General features: G+C 33.4%; 1 protein-coding gene across 1 annotated transcript in view; it reads left to right on the forward strand.

The window, feature by feature from the left end:
- Window positions 1-2,781: 2,781 nt before the first annotated feature.
- The window catches only part of LOC147066209 (tribbles homolog 2-like), a 116,305-nt gene continuing 104,043 nt past the window's right edge, over window positions 2,782-15,043 (forward strand). The window contains exons 1-2 of the mRNA XM_085955880.1: window positions 2,782-3,002; window positions 3,247-3,800. Of these exons, the coding sequence (XP_085812006.1) occupies window positions 3,495-3,800 (306 nt within the window). The 5' untranslated portion in view covers window positions 2,782-3,002; window positions 3,247-3,494. The remainder of the gene's footprint in view (window positions 3,003-3,246; window positions 3,801-15,043) is intronic.

Below are 15,043 nucleotides of genomic sequence, written 5' to 3' on the forward strand. Positions count from 1 at the left end.
AATTTATAATCATATTTTGTATTTTTTTTTATAGATGGCAGTATACGCTAGATATTAAAGAATGATTTCATTTATTATTTATTATAATATTTTTATTATAGATTTATAATGTCTAAATTACCTAAGGTACCCAAATACATATTATACAAATGTTTTGATTTTTGAAAAAAATATGAAATAACTAGTTATAGCCAAATAATTGTCATAAACAGGGGAAGACCGGCAATTGAATCGTTATAATCATTGAGTGTTATTGTCACAATGACAGCTTTGTTTTTCTTTTGTGTTGATTAAAGAATTATCAATACTCAGTGACATTGCCAACTTGATGCTCAGCGCATTTTTCTTCTTTGCGATACTACTGGTGTCCTTATCAAATCTGTAGGATATCTGCAGTAGACACACTATAATACACGGGTAACTAATCGCCTTCTAATATTTATTAGATACATGAACTTCCGTTTTGAATATCGTCTAATGATTTTTCAACGTTTTCTCTCTCTCTCTAGCTAGGTCGTTCCCTCATTGCTGAGGATCGAGACGACCCTGAAATGCAATCATCTTCTGCGCGATCAAGACTACCTACCCCCACGATGCTCTTCTCCACTCAGGGTAGAGAAAGAACTTGGTCGCTTCGGCGCACCAATCTTCCTTTGCTCCACCTTTCCTGGTGGAGACTACGTAAAACCAACTGTCTATCCAGGTTATCTGGTCCGCGCCGAAGAATATGTCGAAAAAAACTGAAGCATGTATGTAAGACGCATTGTCGTGGATTCCATTCTATCTATTGGTAAGAGGTGTCATCGCATTTTTCGCAATCTCTGTGCATCTTCTTATTTTTTATTCACGTCCGAGTAGGTATATATATTTTAGTTATTAGGTGAGATATCTGTTAATTTATTATAATATGAGTTATATGGGCTTTATTTACCTCGAGGATCTGGCTGGTATTACGTGATAATATGGTACATAGAAAACATAAATACTTTTGATAAATGAGTAGGGACCATAGACTATAGGTAGGGACCGTCCACCATAGAACAGTAAAGTTGTAAAAATATATCGCCAATTTGTGTCTAATCATACTAGGTACCTATCACTCATTTCTAATGTTAATCTTCTACGATTCATTCTAACATTAAAAATGTTTACTTATAAAAGAAATCCATTTACGAAAACAAAGAAATGTGTCCTAAAAATAAGTTACCTTGAGTGCGAATGCCGACAGATAAGAAATAATGTATTTTGGCAACAGCGTCTAAATAAATACTCAAAAAATGTAAGTTTTGCAATAATAAAAAAATTCAAATTGTAACTTGCTTTATTCTCCCTAAAATTGGCTAAACACATATTACAATTTGTGGTGGATCAGTGATATCGTATCTTTCTATGAATAGAAAATTCTGATAATTTTGAGAAATTTAATACATTTCTTTATAAGTAAACTTTTCCCAGAAACTGTTTTTAATCATACTTGATTGTCTAATCACCACATTTTATAGTACTTACCTACTTTTATTCATTTGCTAAAATGGTTTACCTGATCGATATTTTATAATATGACGCGCAATCAATAATACACAGGCGTTGGTGCTTGAATTCAATAAGGTACTGGTACACTATCGTTTTAATTCATTGGTAGGTAGTAGATGATATTTTTTTTTTTAAAGAATTATTAATAACCATGTCTTTGCTTTTTCGTACAAGGTGGTTGTTAGTAATTTTAAACAATCACAAACACCCAGGCTTTGAGAAAAACACATATGTTTTTGTCATGACCGGGAATCGAACCCAGAACTCTCGGGTGGAAGGCCAGCGCCTTACCCACTGCACCACGAGAGCCGTTAGTAGATTATATTATTTCCTGTATGTACCTAATAATGTATGATATAAATATATATTGTAATAACTATGTATATAATGATATTAAGTTTTGTGTGGAGAGGTTAGTAACAATAATTAGAAAGACACCAGCTCTGAGACGTCCGGGTGATGCCGAAAAGTACAATCAGTGGTGTAGTTTTATTTAATTTATGGGTGCAGTGCTTGATAAAATAGTACCAAGAACTCTGCTTCTTTTTTTATTGTAATCAGGCTAATCACATTCACTATTAATCATATTTTACAACATATTGGTCACTGAAAATTTCGTAATATAATGCAAACATTACTAACGATCTACGATTGGCGATTTTCTATCTACGTGGATAATTTATTGAAGTCGTCAATAATTATTGCTTCGCTTCCATAAAAGTTAACGTTTAGGTACATAAATATAATATTCAAGTTGTTGATTGTTTCCAGGATAGAAAATAAGAAATTATAGACATCGAGAGTTCAAGAAAGTTCTGGACTGTTTCTGTCTTGGAAAACGGTCCCAGATCTTGTAGAACCCAAGGTCTATAGTCGGACCTTGGTACGACCGTACTGTATACACATACGCATGGGTAAATGAATGTGCTAACCCCACGTGTGTTGTTAATTATTTATTTTAAAGTGCTTATATTATAATACTCAGTCCAATAACTCCAGTTGAAAACTGCTTTATTGTCAAAATAAAAGAAAATTTAATAAACATTGTTAGCAAACTTTTTCATATTATTATCTTTTATTTAAAATACATAAAACTTAAAATAATATAATAAATATCGTGTAGGAATAAACCGCGGCCCGCGGAGAGGTTATGGTAATAATTTATATTGGTTGCGGGCCGCGCAAAACGCGTTGTGACAGCGCGGGCAGTCGAAGTCGAACGGCGGCGCAAAATCGTATTTTCATTTTGTTAGTATCGTAATGGCGCCCGTAGTGGTCGGTTCTGTTTTGTGTCAGTGCTAGTTTGCTTGCCTTGAGCGGACACCGGCCCAAAATATTGGCCTGTCAACGTCAACAGATCGAATACACCCGTCTGTCCGTCTTCCTTCGATTCGACAACTGTCACATACGTTTATCGTAAGGGCGGTCAAATTTTGGTACGATATCCACTCAAGAAAAACAAGCCCAAGGTTTGTGATTTGCAATTTTTTTAGCCAATCGCTTTTGTATTGTTTGACCATTAGCAGCTTGAAATCACATTTGAATTTAATTATAATTGACAAAATATTAAACAATCATCTTATTAGTGTGTCATAGTGATTTACTGTTAAATTTTCACATGTTATTTCGTAAATTGTCGCAATGTCATGAATATTTCAGCTTACGCAATTACGTTTTGCCCATTGTTAACTGTTCATTGTCATTCTTTTTCAGGCCCATCGTCATCGCGATAGGATTAACTACATACGTTCCTCTAGTAATAATAATTTGAATGTGTTTAAAAAGTAACTCTCGAGCGTTTAAAATAATTTTCCGTAAATTGTGAACTGTGTTGAAAGTTTGTTTCGGTGTGTACCGAAACCTTGAAAGATTGAATATCGCGTAACAAGTGGCAATATTGTTTAGTGCGTGTGTCTATTGTGTGATAAAAGTGAAATAATAATAATAAAAACTGTTTTAAAATGGATACTATGTCTCAACAAAACGCAATGATGAACCTTGCGGGGTTAGGTGTCAGTAAACAGCCAGAGAATGGCGACGAAAGTGTAAAGGGTAGCATCAATTTAGCGGGCCAAGAGGAAAGAGTCATCTCTCCGCGACCTCTGGATAGGTTGAGAGGTCCAGCAGACCCTGACGACTTCGCACCCTCAAACCCTGACTTCCAGGCCTCTTTAGTGGGAGAAAAATATCTTCTGCTAGAACAGGTCGAGGGTTCATCACTGTGTCGTTGCCTAGACGTCAGAACCCAAGAAGAACTCGTTTGCAAGGTAAGATACCTAATATCTTTTTATTCATCTTCATTAATAATACATCTTCGCCGAATTCATATTGAGTGAGGATTCAAGAGATGTAAAAGAAAATATTAAGATACAGGGTTTTAATTATGTATTTAATTTAAGCACAGTGAGAAACACGGCCCAACCTCTGGTTTTAAAGCATTTATTATGTACGGCGTACGTAGTAAAGCCTACATAACAGGTATTTATACGAGTCTAGGGCTATTCAAATCATTTCGCATTCCAGATTCGTGTGTGGTAAACTTAATACTGTTATCTGTCAAAATAGCCATGACTGCCAATTCTTCGTCGATGATCACTGTGAACATTTAATTAAGTACATTAGAACTACAAAAACAAAACCTAGAGCTTCCGGTGATATGTTTCAATAATATGACCTTTCTGTCATTGCCAAATTGCAGATTGGAAAGATAAATTCTGTGCCTAATTTAATTGCGAATAAGGATATCTTTTTTATTCTTTTGCCATTTCACGTAAAACAGAAAACACCAGTTTTGATTGGTTGATAGTTATGTGCAGGGTTCCATTATTTAGAATTTTTCACAATATAAATTTACGGATAGGGAGGATAATATGTGTTTATCGTATTAACTTTTAATACAGGTACATTAGTAATAATTTCCCACGTATTGATTTGTGGGAAAGTCTCAAGTTGGAAGTATCCTGGAGAGCAATTGTACGCCCCTAGCCCCCTTATGATGTTAATGATTTTGACATTTCGTCTGGGGGGCCGACTGCCACTACTAACAAAGCGTCGACTATCGAAAGCGGTAATTTTAATTTCACCTTGTAGAAATCCACATTTATAAATTAATTATCGTGGAATGTACGCAGCTTAATATAAATATTTTTAAGGGGGTCATGTCCGTCCCCCGTTTATTTCGTGGGAGAATAATAAATTTGAACTTCGGTCACAGCTGGCACCTTGTCCAGCTTCCGAAAGCAGGTTTTGCTAGCGACACATTATCATTCTCTCAATCATGCTCAATACTGTTTTAATGTTACAGGTTTTTGTGTAGTTCAATTTGAAATTTAAATTTGAATCCATTGTCTGAAGTTTCGGACGAATAGTACCTATAAAGATTGGCCCCAGGTAGGGGGATTGACTTGACCGTGACCATCATCCTATTATTATAGTTTTTAATTTTATACAGTTCTCGGATGAGATTCTCTCACCAATGCAGTTTTCTATTTACATAATATATTTCCATGCATAATAATTATTTAACCAGCTGTTTTTCTAACTTTCATGTTACGAATTAATTCCCCAATTTAATAACTACATAATAGTACCTACTTATAACAGCTATAATATATTTTTATTCTAATTATTTATTTGTCCCAGGTCTTTGCATATTATATAAAATACCCTGCTTCTGATAATCAATCGTGAATCAATAAAACAGACATTTTAATACAATTGGGTTGGTTTTTTTCATTGCGACGGTGGAGATTCCCATGGTTGTAGATCGCAGTCATATCGATGGACCGATACTTCATTGGCTGCATACAGCGTAGTACTAATAATCAATCTTTATTATGTAGTTAGCCGTATTTAGGCTGGTACCTACCTATTTTTTCCATTTACTTTGTATCGGTCTTGTTTTAAATATATTGCATCGCTATTTTTCAATGAAATATTGATTGGAATGAGTAACCACTTATATACAGATAGTTCGAGATAAATCCTGTTCCAATCTGCCATCTGTACACGTTAGTCATACCATACCTTGAATAGGTATAATATAGATAACACGCAAGTAGGTATATCTTAGTAAAGCTTATCAAACCACGGATAGTTATTTATATTTACTATTGCTCTTCTATGCAGTGTGAATTTATGATCTTGTTGTAAAAATTGCACGGATCTCATTAGTTCTTATCTCATTGTAGGTACTATATACTAGGCACTACAATAAAATAACATATCTTTTGTCATTCAATTGAGGTTGTGGTGTGGTGTACGTGATTTCGGTCAATAACGCTGTTTCAGACACGAATGACACAATAATTCTGATAAAATATGAATGCCATTCTCTATCTACCAACGTACCAACATAACATCATTAACAACATGGAAATGTGATATTTTCTTGAGAGATGAACGAGTGTTACGATTAATACTTGTATACCTATCTACTATTTATTCTTAGAGGCCATCCATGGACTGAAACCGTATGCGGTTTCGATTCGTGTGCCATACTTACTAAATACTTTGTTCATGAAAATACATTTTCACTAAATTTGTAAGTGTATGGTATACACGGATACGATCAGATGATTATAATATACTTTGTGAAAATATATTTCCATGAACAGAAAAGATAAGCTTAATATGGCACACGGTTTCAGTCCATGGATGGCCTATTAGACTGTTGACTGTGTAATGACTGTAATTTATAACAATACCTACCTACGTCTAACTTAATAATATTATCTTGAGCCGGGTACTCATTAGGTGGCCGTAACTGTAGCCGTTCTAGATACTGTAACCAACTCTGGATGCAAACTAATTATTTATTAGGCTTGCGAATTAATCATCTGGCGTCCATGCTAGTTACTGTATCTGCAACGGTCGCAGTTACGGCTCGCTAATGAGTATCCGGCTTTATAATCAGTCTTTTCGCTTTCAATTCACTCCATGCTACCTATATCTCTATTCGGTGAAGTTACATATTAATATTATTTACTTAGGTACCTACTTATTTAGCATTGGCGATTTTCCTTGAAGAAGATGGCGCAAACGGTGTAAAAGGGGGCCACGTAACAGCTCAAACCAGTCATGCATACAGTTATTAAATTATATCAAAATCTTAAAATATGCGTGTTTCTCAGAAATTTAGTTTAACATATTAGTATGTGTCCAAAGCATACTAACATTAAAAGGCCTCATAACAATATGATGACTTACTAAATAATAATTAAGTATGTACCTATACTTGTTAAATGGTGTACTTAAATTATTATGGTTTTATTTTATTTTTATTGTGCAGAGGGAGGGTGGGGTAAAATCAGTCAGTCCATCGGTCCTCTCCGTCCTGAGCCCGCCACTGTACCATGTACTGTAGTACACTGCGCTGTACTCGTTCACTTATTTATTTTGGTTCACCGCATGTTAAATTTGTATTCGTTCACTTGTTGAATTCGCCAGAGTTTTTCATGTCACGGTCCTTCAATTGCGGTCGAATGGCTGCACTTGTAAATACTTACGAACTGATATTATTATTTTATTATCTTATGACGTGACGAGAGTGCCGCGAAATAGCAACGAATAATTGCCTTATAAAAGGTGAATTTAACTGCGCCGGAGCCAGTGTTGCCATATTTTTCTATGCTGATTATAGTACAAAGGCGTAAAAAGTATAGTATTTCTAAAAAATATATAATACAGGAACATTTTTCGTCCTGAATCCTTTAAAATTGTAGTATTTTGGTATATTTGGCGTAAAATTATAATATTTTACATTTTTCGCGAAACCAAAATTATAGTATTATACTATAATTATAGTACGGTTGGCAACACTGGCCGGAGCCAACAATAATTGCTTTCAATCGCATTACCTAGTGTAGGTCTGCCACCGTGAGTTTTTCGTGTAAAAGTCACTGGCAAGATATTCGATTTATGCAATGGTTTTTATTTCCCATTCTTTCGGGAGGCGGCTAAGATCCATACTTGATTATCAATGATGATGGTATTATTACTAAAGATATACCTATTCACCTTTGTAGTTTAAAGACTAAACTTTAAAATATCATCAAATAATAACAATAACTTAATTATTATAATGTTAACTGCTTTCGCTCAAACTTAGTAGTCCAATGATTTACAAAAATAATGAATATACCTACCCTTATAATTATTGTAACAGGTAGTCGGGCTATTTATTTAAGTGTTAAAAAGATTAGAACTACCAAATTCCCATTTTGCTTTGTGTATTAATAATGGGACATAAATATAGCACACAGAGGGGGGGGGGGACACCCCTGTAATCCCACGGTAGCCATTATTGTAAAACAGAGCTTTAAAATAAAGTTGATAGCCGCCTACCCGTTATTCGTATAATTAGGACCTGTGGATGGGTCGACGATCAATTATTTCGATGTCTACCTGAGAGACTATGAGTCGCACCGCCACGGGTAAACTGCCACTCATTTATAATTTTAATATTCTGAAATATGCTACTGTATTTAATATTATCTTATGTACGTTCCTACTTTACAATAATGTGCAACCATTCTACGGTTTATGTTTTGTACGTTTGAATATATAATTGGTGTTCAATATTGTATGTCCTGTTATTCCCTAATAATTGATTGTTCTCCACGTAGTTTCAGAGTTTACAAAAAGTAAATTATGTAGCTAAAATTATAGTTTGTTACTTAATTATTAAGTAGTATTATTATTTTTGAATTGTCATCGTATGTATTTGTACGGAGGACCAGCAATAGGGATAGATAGATAAGTTTATTATACCCACGCATGTAATTCTGTGGCAGGTTACCTCTTGTTTACTCTCTTCGTTGCCAGGTAGAAAAGTCGAAATTATTGCGGGCCGCTGACCGTTCCAAAAGGTAAAATTCCGCATTGTGAAAATAGGATAGCAAACATTTCAGTAATTACATTAATGATTTATAATTAGGTACGTGTCGTTAAATGTGTCCTTTCTTATTTTTGATCCTATTAGCTAGGTATTATATAATTGGAAATGCAGTTATGTTGACTAATAACTAATTATTAACCTAGCCAAGTTCCAGGAACACAATCATTTCATGTATTATTTTTAGTTCAATTTTATTAGGCAGGTAGAACGAACTCAGATTGGAATACACATCACATTTCGGTGGATATCGTAGACACGTATCAAGTTATAATTATTATAATAATCTCATTTCAAAATCATTTTTTCTCTGCAATGCGGACGCTAGTTTTACCGCAATACTGAAGATTGCCCCAAAAAACACAAGCAATGCCAAAAGTATATAAAATATAACCGATATAAGTTATAATCTTATACGTATATGCTTATGTTACTAACCTATAAATACCTGTTAATACTTTGATACTTCTCCATCTCACTGACTACATAATTTATATTAACGTAGTTTCATAACAGGAGCACAGATTATCTTTTCTGTCCAATTTAAAATCTAAAATATAAATAAATCATTCGTCTGCTGGGTATCTTTTATCGAATAGCTATGGCAAGATCGACGAAACTCCCGTTTCTAGATTTTTTTTTATTACGATTGTTTCTTTTTGTACTGGTTTGCTACCTGTTGGGCGGATACACTTCACACCTGTTATGATTATTTTGTTCCTAGTAATAAATTATGTAGGTATATGCCGCTCCAATATTCTTATTCGTTGGACATTATCCTGTCAATCGCAGAGACCGTAAAGTAAAGGGCGTAAAGCTAGACCACGGTTTAAATATATATTATTTTGCATGTAATGCCATGGCACATAACTTACATTGGAGTATTAGACGGTACTACTATTATTTAATCGAATCAACGCATGTTTTTGAATTGAATTTATTATATTTCTATTTTATTACAGCACCATAATTTTAACATTATACCTACCATGTCATAAATCCATATAGGTAATAATCGTAAGCAACTGTTCCATAGAGAGATGTTTTATGACGGAACATGTTGATTGTTAGTTTTTAAAGTTTAATGATCTTTACAATTTGTAGTTATTAATATTAAATTTTTATGCTAATGCTATTAATTTTATTTATTTCTTAATATTAGTGACAAACGTGTATAAGTATGGACACGACACAATGTATAGCTAACTGTAAAGTTTGATTTAAAAACTAACAATAATTATTTTATTATTCTCGTGGCTAATTTGTCCTCAAGTCTCAAAAATACTGCGATGTCTTATCTCTATGCCATGTTTAGCGTAGCTAGTCTCCCGTAGTTGTACTATATACTTATACTATATAGGTACCTGTTTACTATCGCGTTATTTTTTATATTTACAAAATAACCGTTACGTTTACTATATCGTATTTGTAGTGTGTGCGTGCGTAATACTACGAATTCGCGTATGTGTACAATCCTTTTACCGAAACCGCGAACACACTGACACAGCTTCTTATATTATTATCTATCTACCCTTGCAGATTTTTTTCGTGTGTGTGGGTCAACCTTGATTTTTTATGTAAACATACTTTTTATGATGCTAAACTGCAAATATAGACGGTGGATTTTACCCGTGACACGTGGACACAGAGCGTTGGCTTACTTTGAACACTTTTAATATTGATATTGTGTATGTGTATAAACATGCATTTTAATTACCTACGTTTAGTTTAGGTCGTTATTTCAAATATGCAGGACTATGTTATTTATTTTTTGATTTCAAGTCACCAAGAAAGGCGCGTTTGAATTAATGTGAGAACGTTACGAGGCCATTTTGCAATAGGTTGCTAAATAAATCCTGCATTTTGTCTATGGAAAAGTTACGCGGTTAGTCGACTATCGTAATTTGAGAATCGGTCTTGTAGATACACGAATAATGTGAATTGTCCAGCTAATGTTTTGCTCTTTCAAAATAGGTACTTACCTAAGTAATTATTATTCGCGGCTTTATTTCCAATATAGATCTTTTCAGAGGGAAATATTTTTTCGGCCAGCTTGATAGATATTTTGAATCTAATACCCGACGTAGGTATATAATAATATTATGCTTACTGCACAGACATTCTTTATAAAACAAATAATGTAATTCTGGATCTGGAATACCTATCGGCTTCTACATTGGTAATTGGTATAAATTTTCGTTTCCCTAAATACAGACAAAGCAAAATAATCTAGTACTTATTTACAATTAGAATATGTAGAATAATTAATTGAGTCAGTGGAAGTAAAATCTTATATTAAATTATATTAAACATAATAAATGTATTCTTATTTTCTCTCCCCATTATACTTAGTTATTTATAGAATTTATTTAATAAGGAGGTAAATTACTTTGAAACTAATCGCCTTATTTGCATATATTAGGTACTAACTAAACATACGCGGAGTCTTTGCTGTCCCGAAATGATGGAATATTCTGAATTTAAAATGAATTGCCTATGATTATTTTCACACATTTACGTATTACCAATTGGTGGAAATCAATCCCCTTGGCGTGTTTCCATCTGTACTTATCTTAGTAGTACTTATCGATAGCATCACCAAGTTAACCCAAAACGATACGATTTCATTTTGAACTCTTGGCATTGCCTTGTCATGACTATGAGTCAAGTCGTTTTTACACTCATGTTGATTGTATTTTTGTATTAGTCAATTTTATGACTCTCAGTCTCTGGATGTTAAGGGCTTGAATAGAATATCGAAATGAAACAGGAAGATTTAATTCTGTCATATCAGATTTAGGAAGAGGACTACCTACTTATCTATCAATTTTAGAGCGGCACGAAAGCAAATAATCAATCTGAAAACACTGTCCAAATAGGTGGGAGTATGAGTATCCGAGCATACTCTGCTTCTTTGGTGAATAATTAATTCAAAGTTTCTTCCATTTTTTTACATGTGTCATAAGAACTTTTATTGGTTATTTATTCAATAATATTTAAAGCTTGTAAAATTGTTAAATATATAAATATAAAATAAAGGAACATCACTGTAATAAAATATGTACTAAAACTAAAAACAATCAACATATTAATAATATATTGTAGAAGAATACTTCGTAGTACCTTAATGTTTAACCTTGTTAATGTACATGGAAAATGCCTTTGATGTAGGTATGTAAATGAATTAATTTTACGTAGATTCAGCTCTCCTGTAAAAGTGATTGTTTTGACTACCTAAATCATAGAATTAGAAGAGAGTTTGAGGTAAGGCGCATAACTAACAATTGAACATTGAACGGAGTTATATTATACTACGATGCTGAATAATTAGTTACATTTCATCGCATATAAATTATGCAGTCAAAAAAATCTGTCATGATCAGCCAAACAATAATGCATTATTCATTTAATTTGTGTCATTCGAGTCTGTTTTTAGCTTGTTCGCGTATACGCCCTTCCTGCATCGCTGTTTCAATTATCATTGTCAACCGGACCGTGAAGTATAACTTTCCGCCGGTTATATGATATTCAGCGCACACGTTCACAATTCACATTTCCAATGTCACATGCCGGGATGCTTCAGTGTCACGTCTAAAAGAAACATACTTATCTATTTTTATGTTGTAGTATTTAAAACCGACTTGTTTTTCTCAAGCATGAATCTCCCTCGTTTCGATCGCCATTTAAATACCACGGTCACTTTTTAAATTACATTCAAGCCTTGATTCATCAAATCATCAATGAAACTCTTTTGTACGAAATAGCCGGTACATCCATGTGTTTAACTTGTAATGGCGTTACTATTGTACATTAAACATTAACATTACCCTTGTAGAGCTTACCTGTCAAAGAAGTGACTTAATATTATACAACTGACATACTAAACAGTAGCGTAGCCAGGTACGTACCAGAATGCAAAAATGATCAAGTATTGCCAACATTAATGTGCACTTTTGAACAATTGAATTTTTATACATAAATAATTGGTCGCATTCAAGGCAATTTTTTAAATTATAACATGTCTCATGTTTTGACCCACCTGCATTTTCAATTTAATTCGTCCTCGGAAGTAACATTTTTTAAACACTTCTAATATTTTTTTACAAGTACAAAGCATCTAGTTGGGTTCAAGATGCATTAAGTTTTAATTTTTAAAAAGGGTACTAAATATAAATATCATTAAGTACTTACTTATTTCTTCTTATGTCGATTCCGATGTATCGATAATTTTTTCGTCCAATTCCTAAATTAGAATTTTACCCATGTCAATAAGAAACTTTTTGATTAATTATAAACGTTTTATCTATCTTGAGACGTGCACAGTATAATAGGTATTTATGTGTGCTGTGCGTGTGTTGGAACTACGATCATGTTAATTTATGTATTTAATTTATTATTGACATAATTAAGGAAAGATGTTGTCATATTGTACGTACCTGCCTGCTTGTAATAATCATTCGCCAATGGCACCCGTCGATTATCTCGATTAGTTAGCAGGGCCACGAGATATAAATCAGCGACCCACCTGTAGTACCGCAGGTAGGTTATGTACTACTGTAACCAGCTCGTATGTATCATTTGTTTCGTAAACAGGCAAGTAGTGTGCTGCGCAATTTTACTTGAGACACTTGGCTTGCTGAGCAAATAGTTTTTTTTCATCACACTGCCGCAATGCACAGACGGCCGACATTTGCAATCGAATCGCTGGATGATAATGGTTATTAATATTTCATATTTTTCTGTATTGCAAAGGTATTCTATTTACATGACCATAAACTTCTAGTTTGTACAGTATTTTAATAATCTTAATTATGGCACTTTTTAATATCCTCAGTAATTTAATTTACTTTACAATCGTGCACATATTATGTCCTACCTATAGGCTCATGGAATAATCTCACTGCTAACATAATGCGTGGGCTGCAATAAGTAGTTAGAATTAAATTTGCTTGATGATTAATTTAGAATGATGGCAATAATATCACAAGACATGTTGAACAGTCATATAGCGGGTTTGATGACCGAAGAATAATTCTTTACACTTACAGTGTATAGGTACCTAGTTGCAATTAGTTTTTAGGCATTTTTACAATTTATACATAAGTACATACTTACTTAGTTGATACTGATACTTTAATTTATCGATAATTGATAATTAGTAGGTATTGTCAATAGGAAGATAATTCGGTGAAAATAAAGTTCTTCAGTATAGTTATTTAATTTTATCAAGTATTTATTTACAAGCAAAACATATTATTTTACAACTGCGTATTGTTGTTTCCTAGTAACTGGGATGCAAATTTCTGTTGGCCAACTTACTGCAATACTCGGTTACTTCTTACTGGCTTGTATATAGTAGAAATACTTCACAATATCGCAGAGTTTCTTTGCACACGATTTTATACTACTGTTGCGTCTTAGTAGCGAGCAAGTGTTATCGATTCAACAATGCTGTTTCGTTCGTATCACGTTGCAAAAATACATTATACTTCACCAGATTTAAAATATTTCAGAATTGTAACAACTATGATACTGCTTACCTACCTACGTATAATGTGTTCATAATATTCGCCTTTATATCTCGTTTCAAATCTCTTTACTATGTACAGCTAAAACAAACTGAAATAGTAAATTGCTGTTGACCTTTACATCACACCTTTGTTATATTTTTAGAAATTCTAGTAAAACTGCAATAATTAACACAATATCTTGAATCTTGATCAACACTCGCATTTTTGTACGTTATTGATTCAGAGTATTTAAATACTTGAATTTATAAATTTATAATCTTATTTGTATTCTATTATTTGCCACTATCGTATGTCTGATAACGTGATAAATTATCCGATCATGTTAATTTTTCACGTCCTTTCAACCTTTCAATTTAAAAAGTAATGATATATTTTTTTTATTAAATGTAGTAAACCCGGATTAACGTTAAGTGTGCTTTGATAATTGATTAACGTACTGTACAATTACTCACGTTTGCACCGCAAAACCAGGTTGCATGAATCTATTAGGATAACAGCTATATGCGGGTTAAATGCAAATTAAATTTAACGATTTGATATCTATTCTATAGGTAACAGTACTTTTTTTATTGTACGCCAGTGTCCGTTATCGTCGTTCTTCATTTAAGTGTGCCGTAGGAATGAGGTCGCACTATTCTACTTTCTGAAGCACACTGATAAAGACATAAATGACCTTATTTTTCTTGTATTTGCGAAGCCTATTGCCTGGCAAATTATCCGGGAAATAGTGCAATAAGCGCCCGCTGATGTCGGCGGTTTTGGCGTTGCAATACTCGCAGCAGTGGCTTTCGAGATCAGTGATCATGTTTTTTTTTCAATTTTATTTTTTACCAAATTTTTGATTTCAGTTTTTGATTAGCCACATTATAGGTATCTCGTTCAGTATGTATTCAAGATATATGAAAAAGGAGTGGAAACAAGTGTGGGCACTGCGTGTGGAGTGGAAATTTTTGATCTCGCTTTTTAACTATGTATACAGGTATATATCGCAAGTTGGTGTCTTGCAACTCACTTAATTTGACTGTTTTTTTTTCTAATTCGTAATGTGTGTGATGATAAGACTTGAACTTAATAAGTTAATCGA

The sequence above is a fragment of the Rhyacophila brunnea genome, unplaced genomic scaffold (genome assembly GCF_057557595.1).
Source record: "Rhyacophila brunnea isolate RB1 unplaced genomic scaffold, BYU_Rbru_1.0 scaffold_5, whole genome shotgun sequence".
In the NCBI taxonomy this organism is placed as follows: domain Eukaryota; kingdom Metazoa; phylum Arthropoda; class Insecta; order Trichoptera; family Rhyacophilidae; genus Rhyacophila; species Rhyacophila brunnea.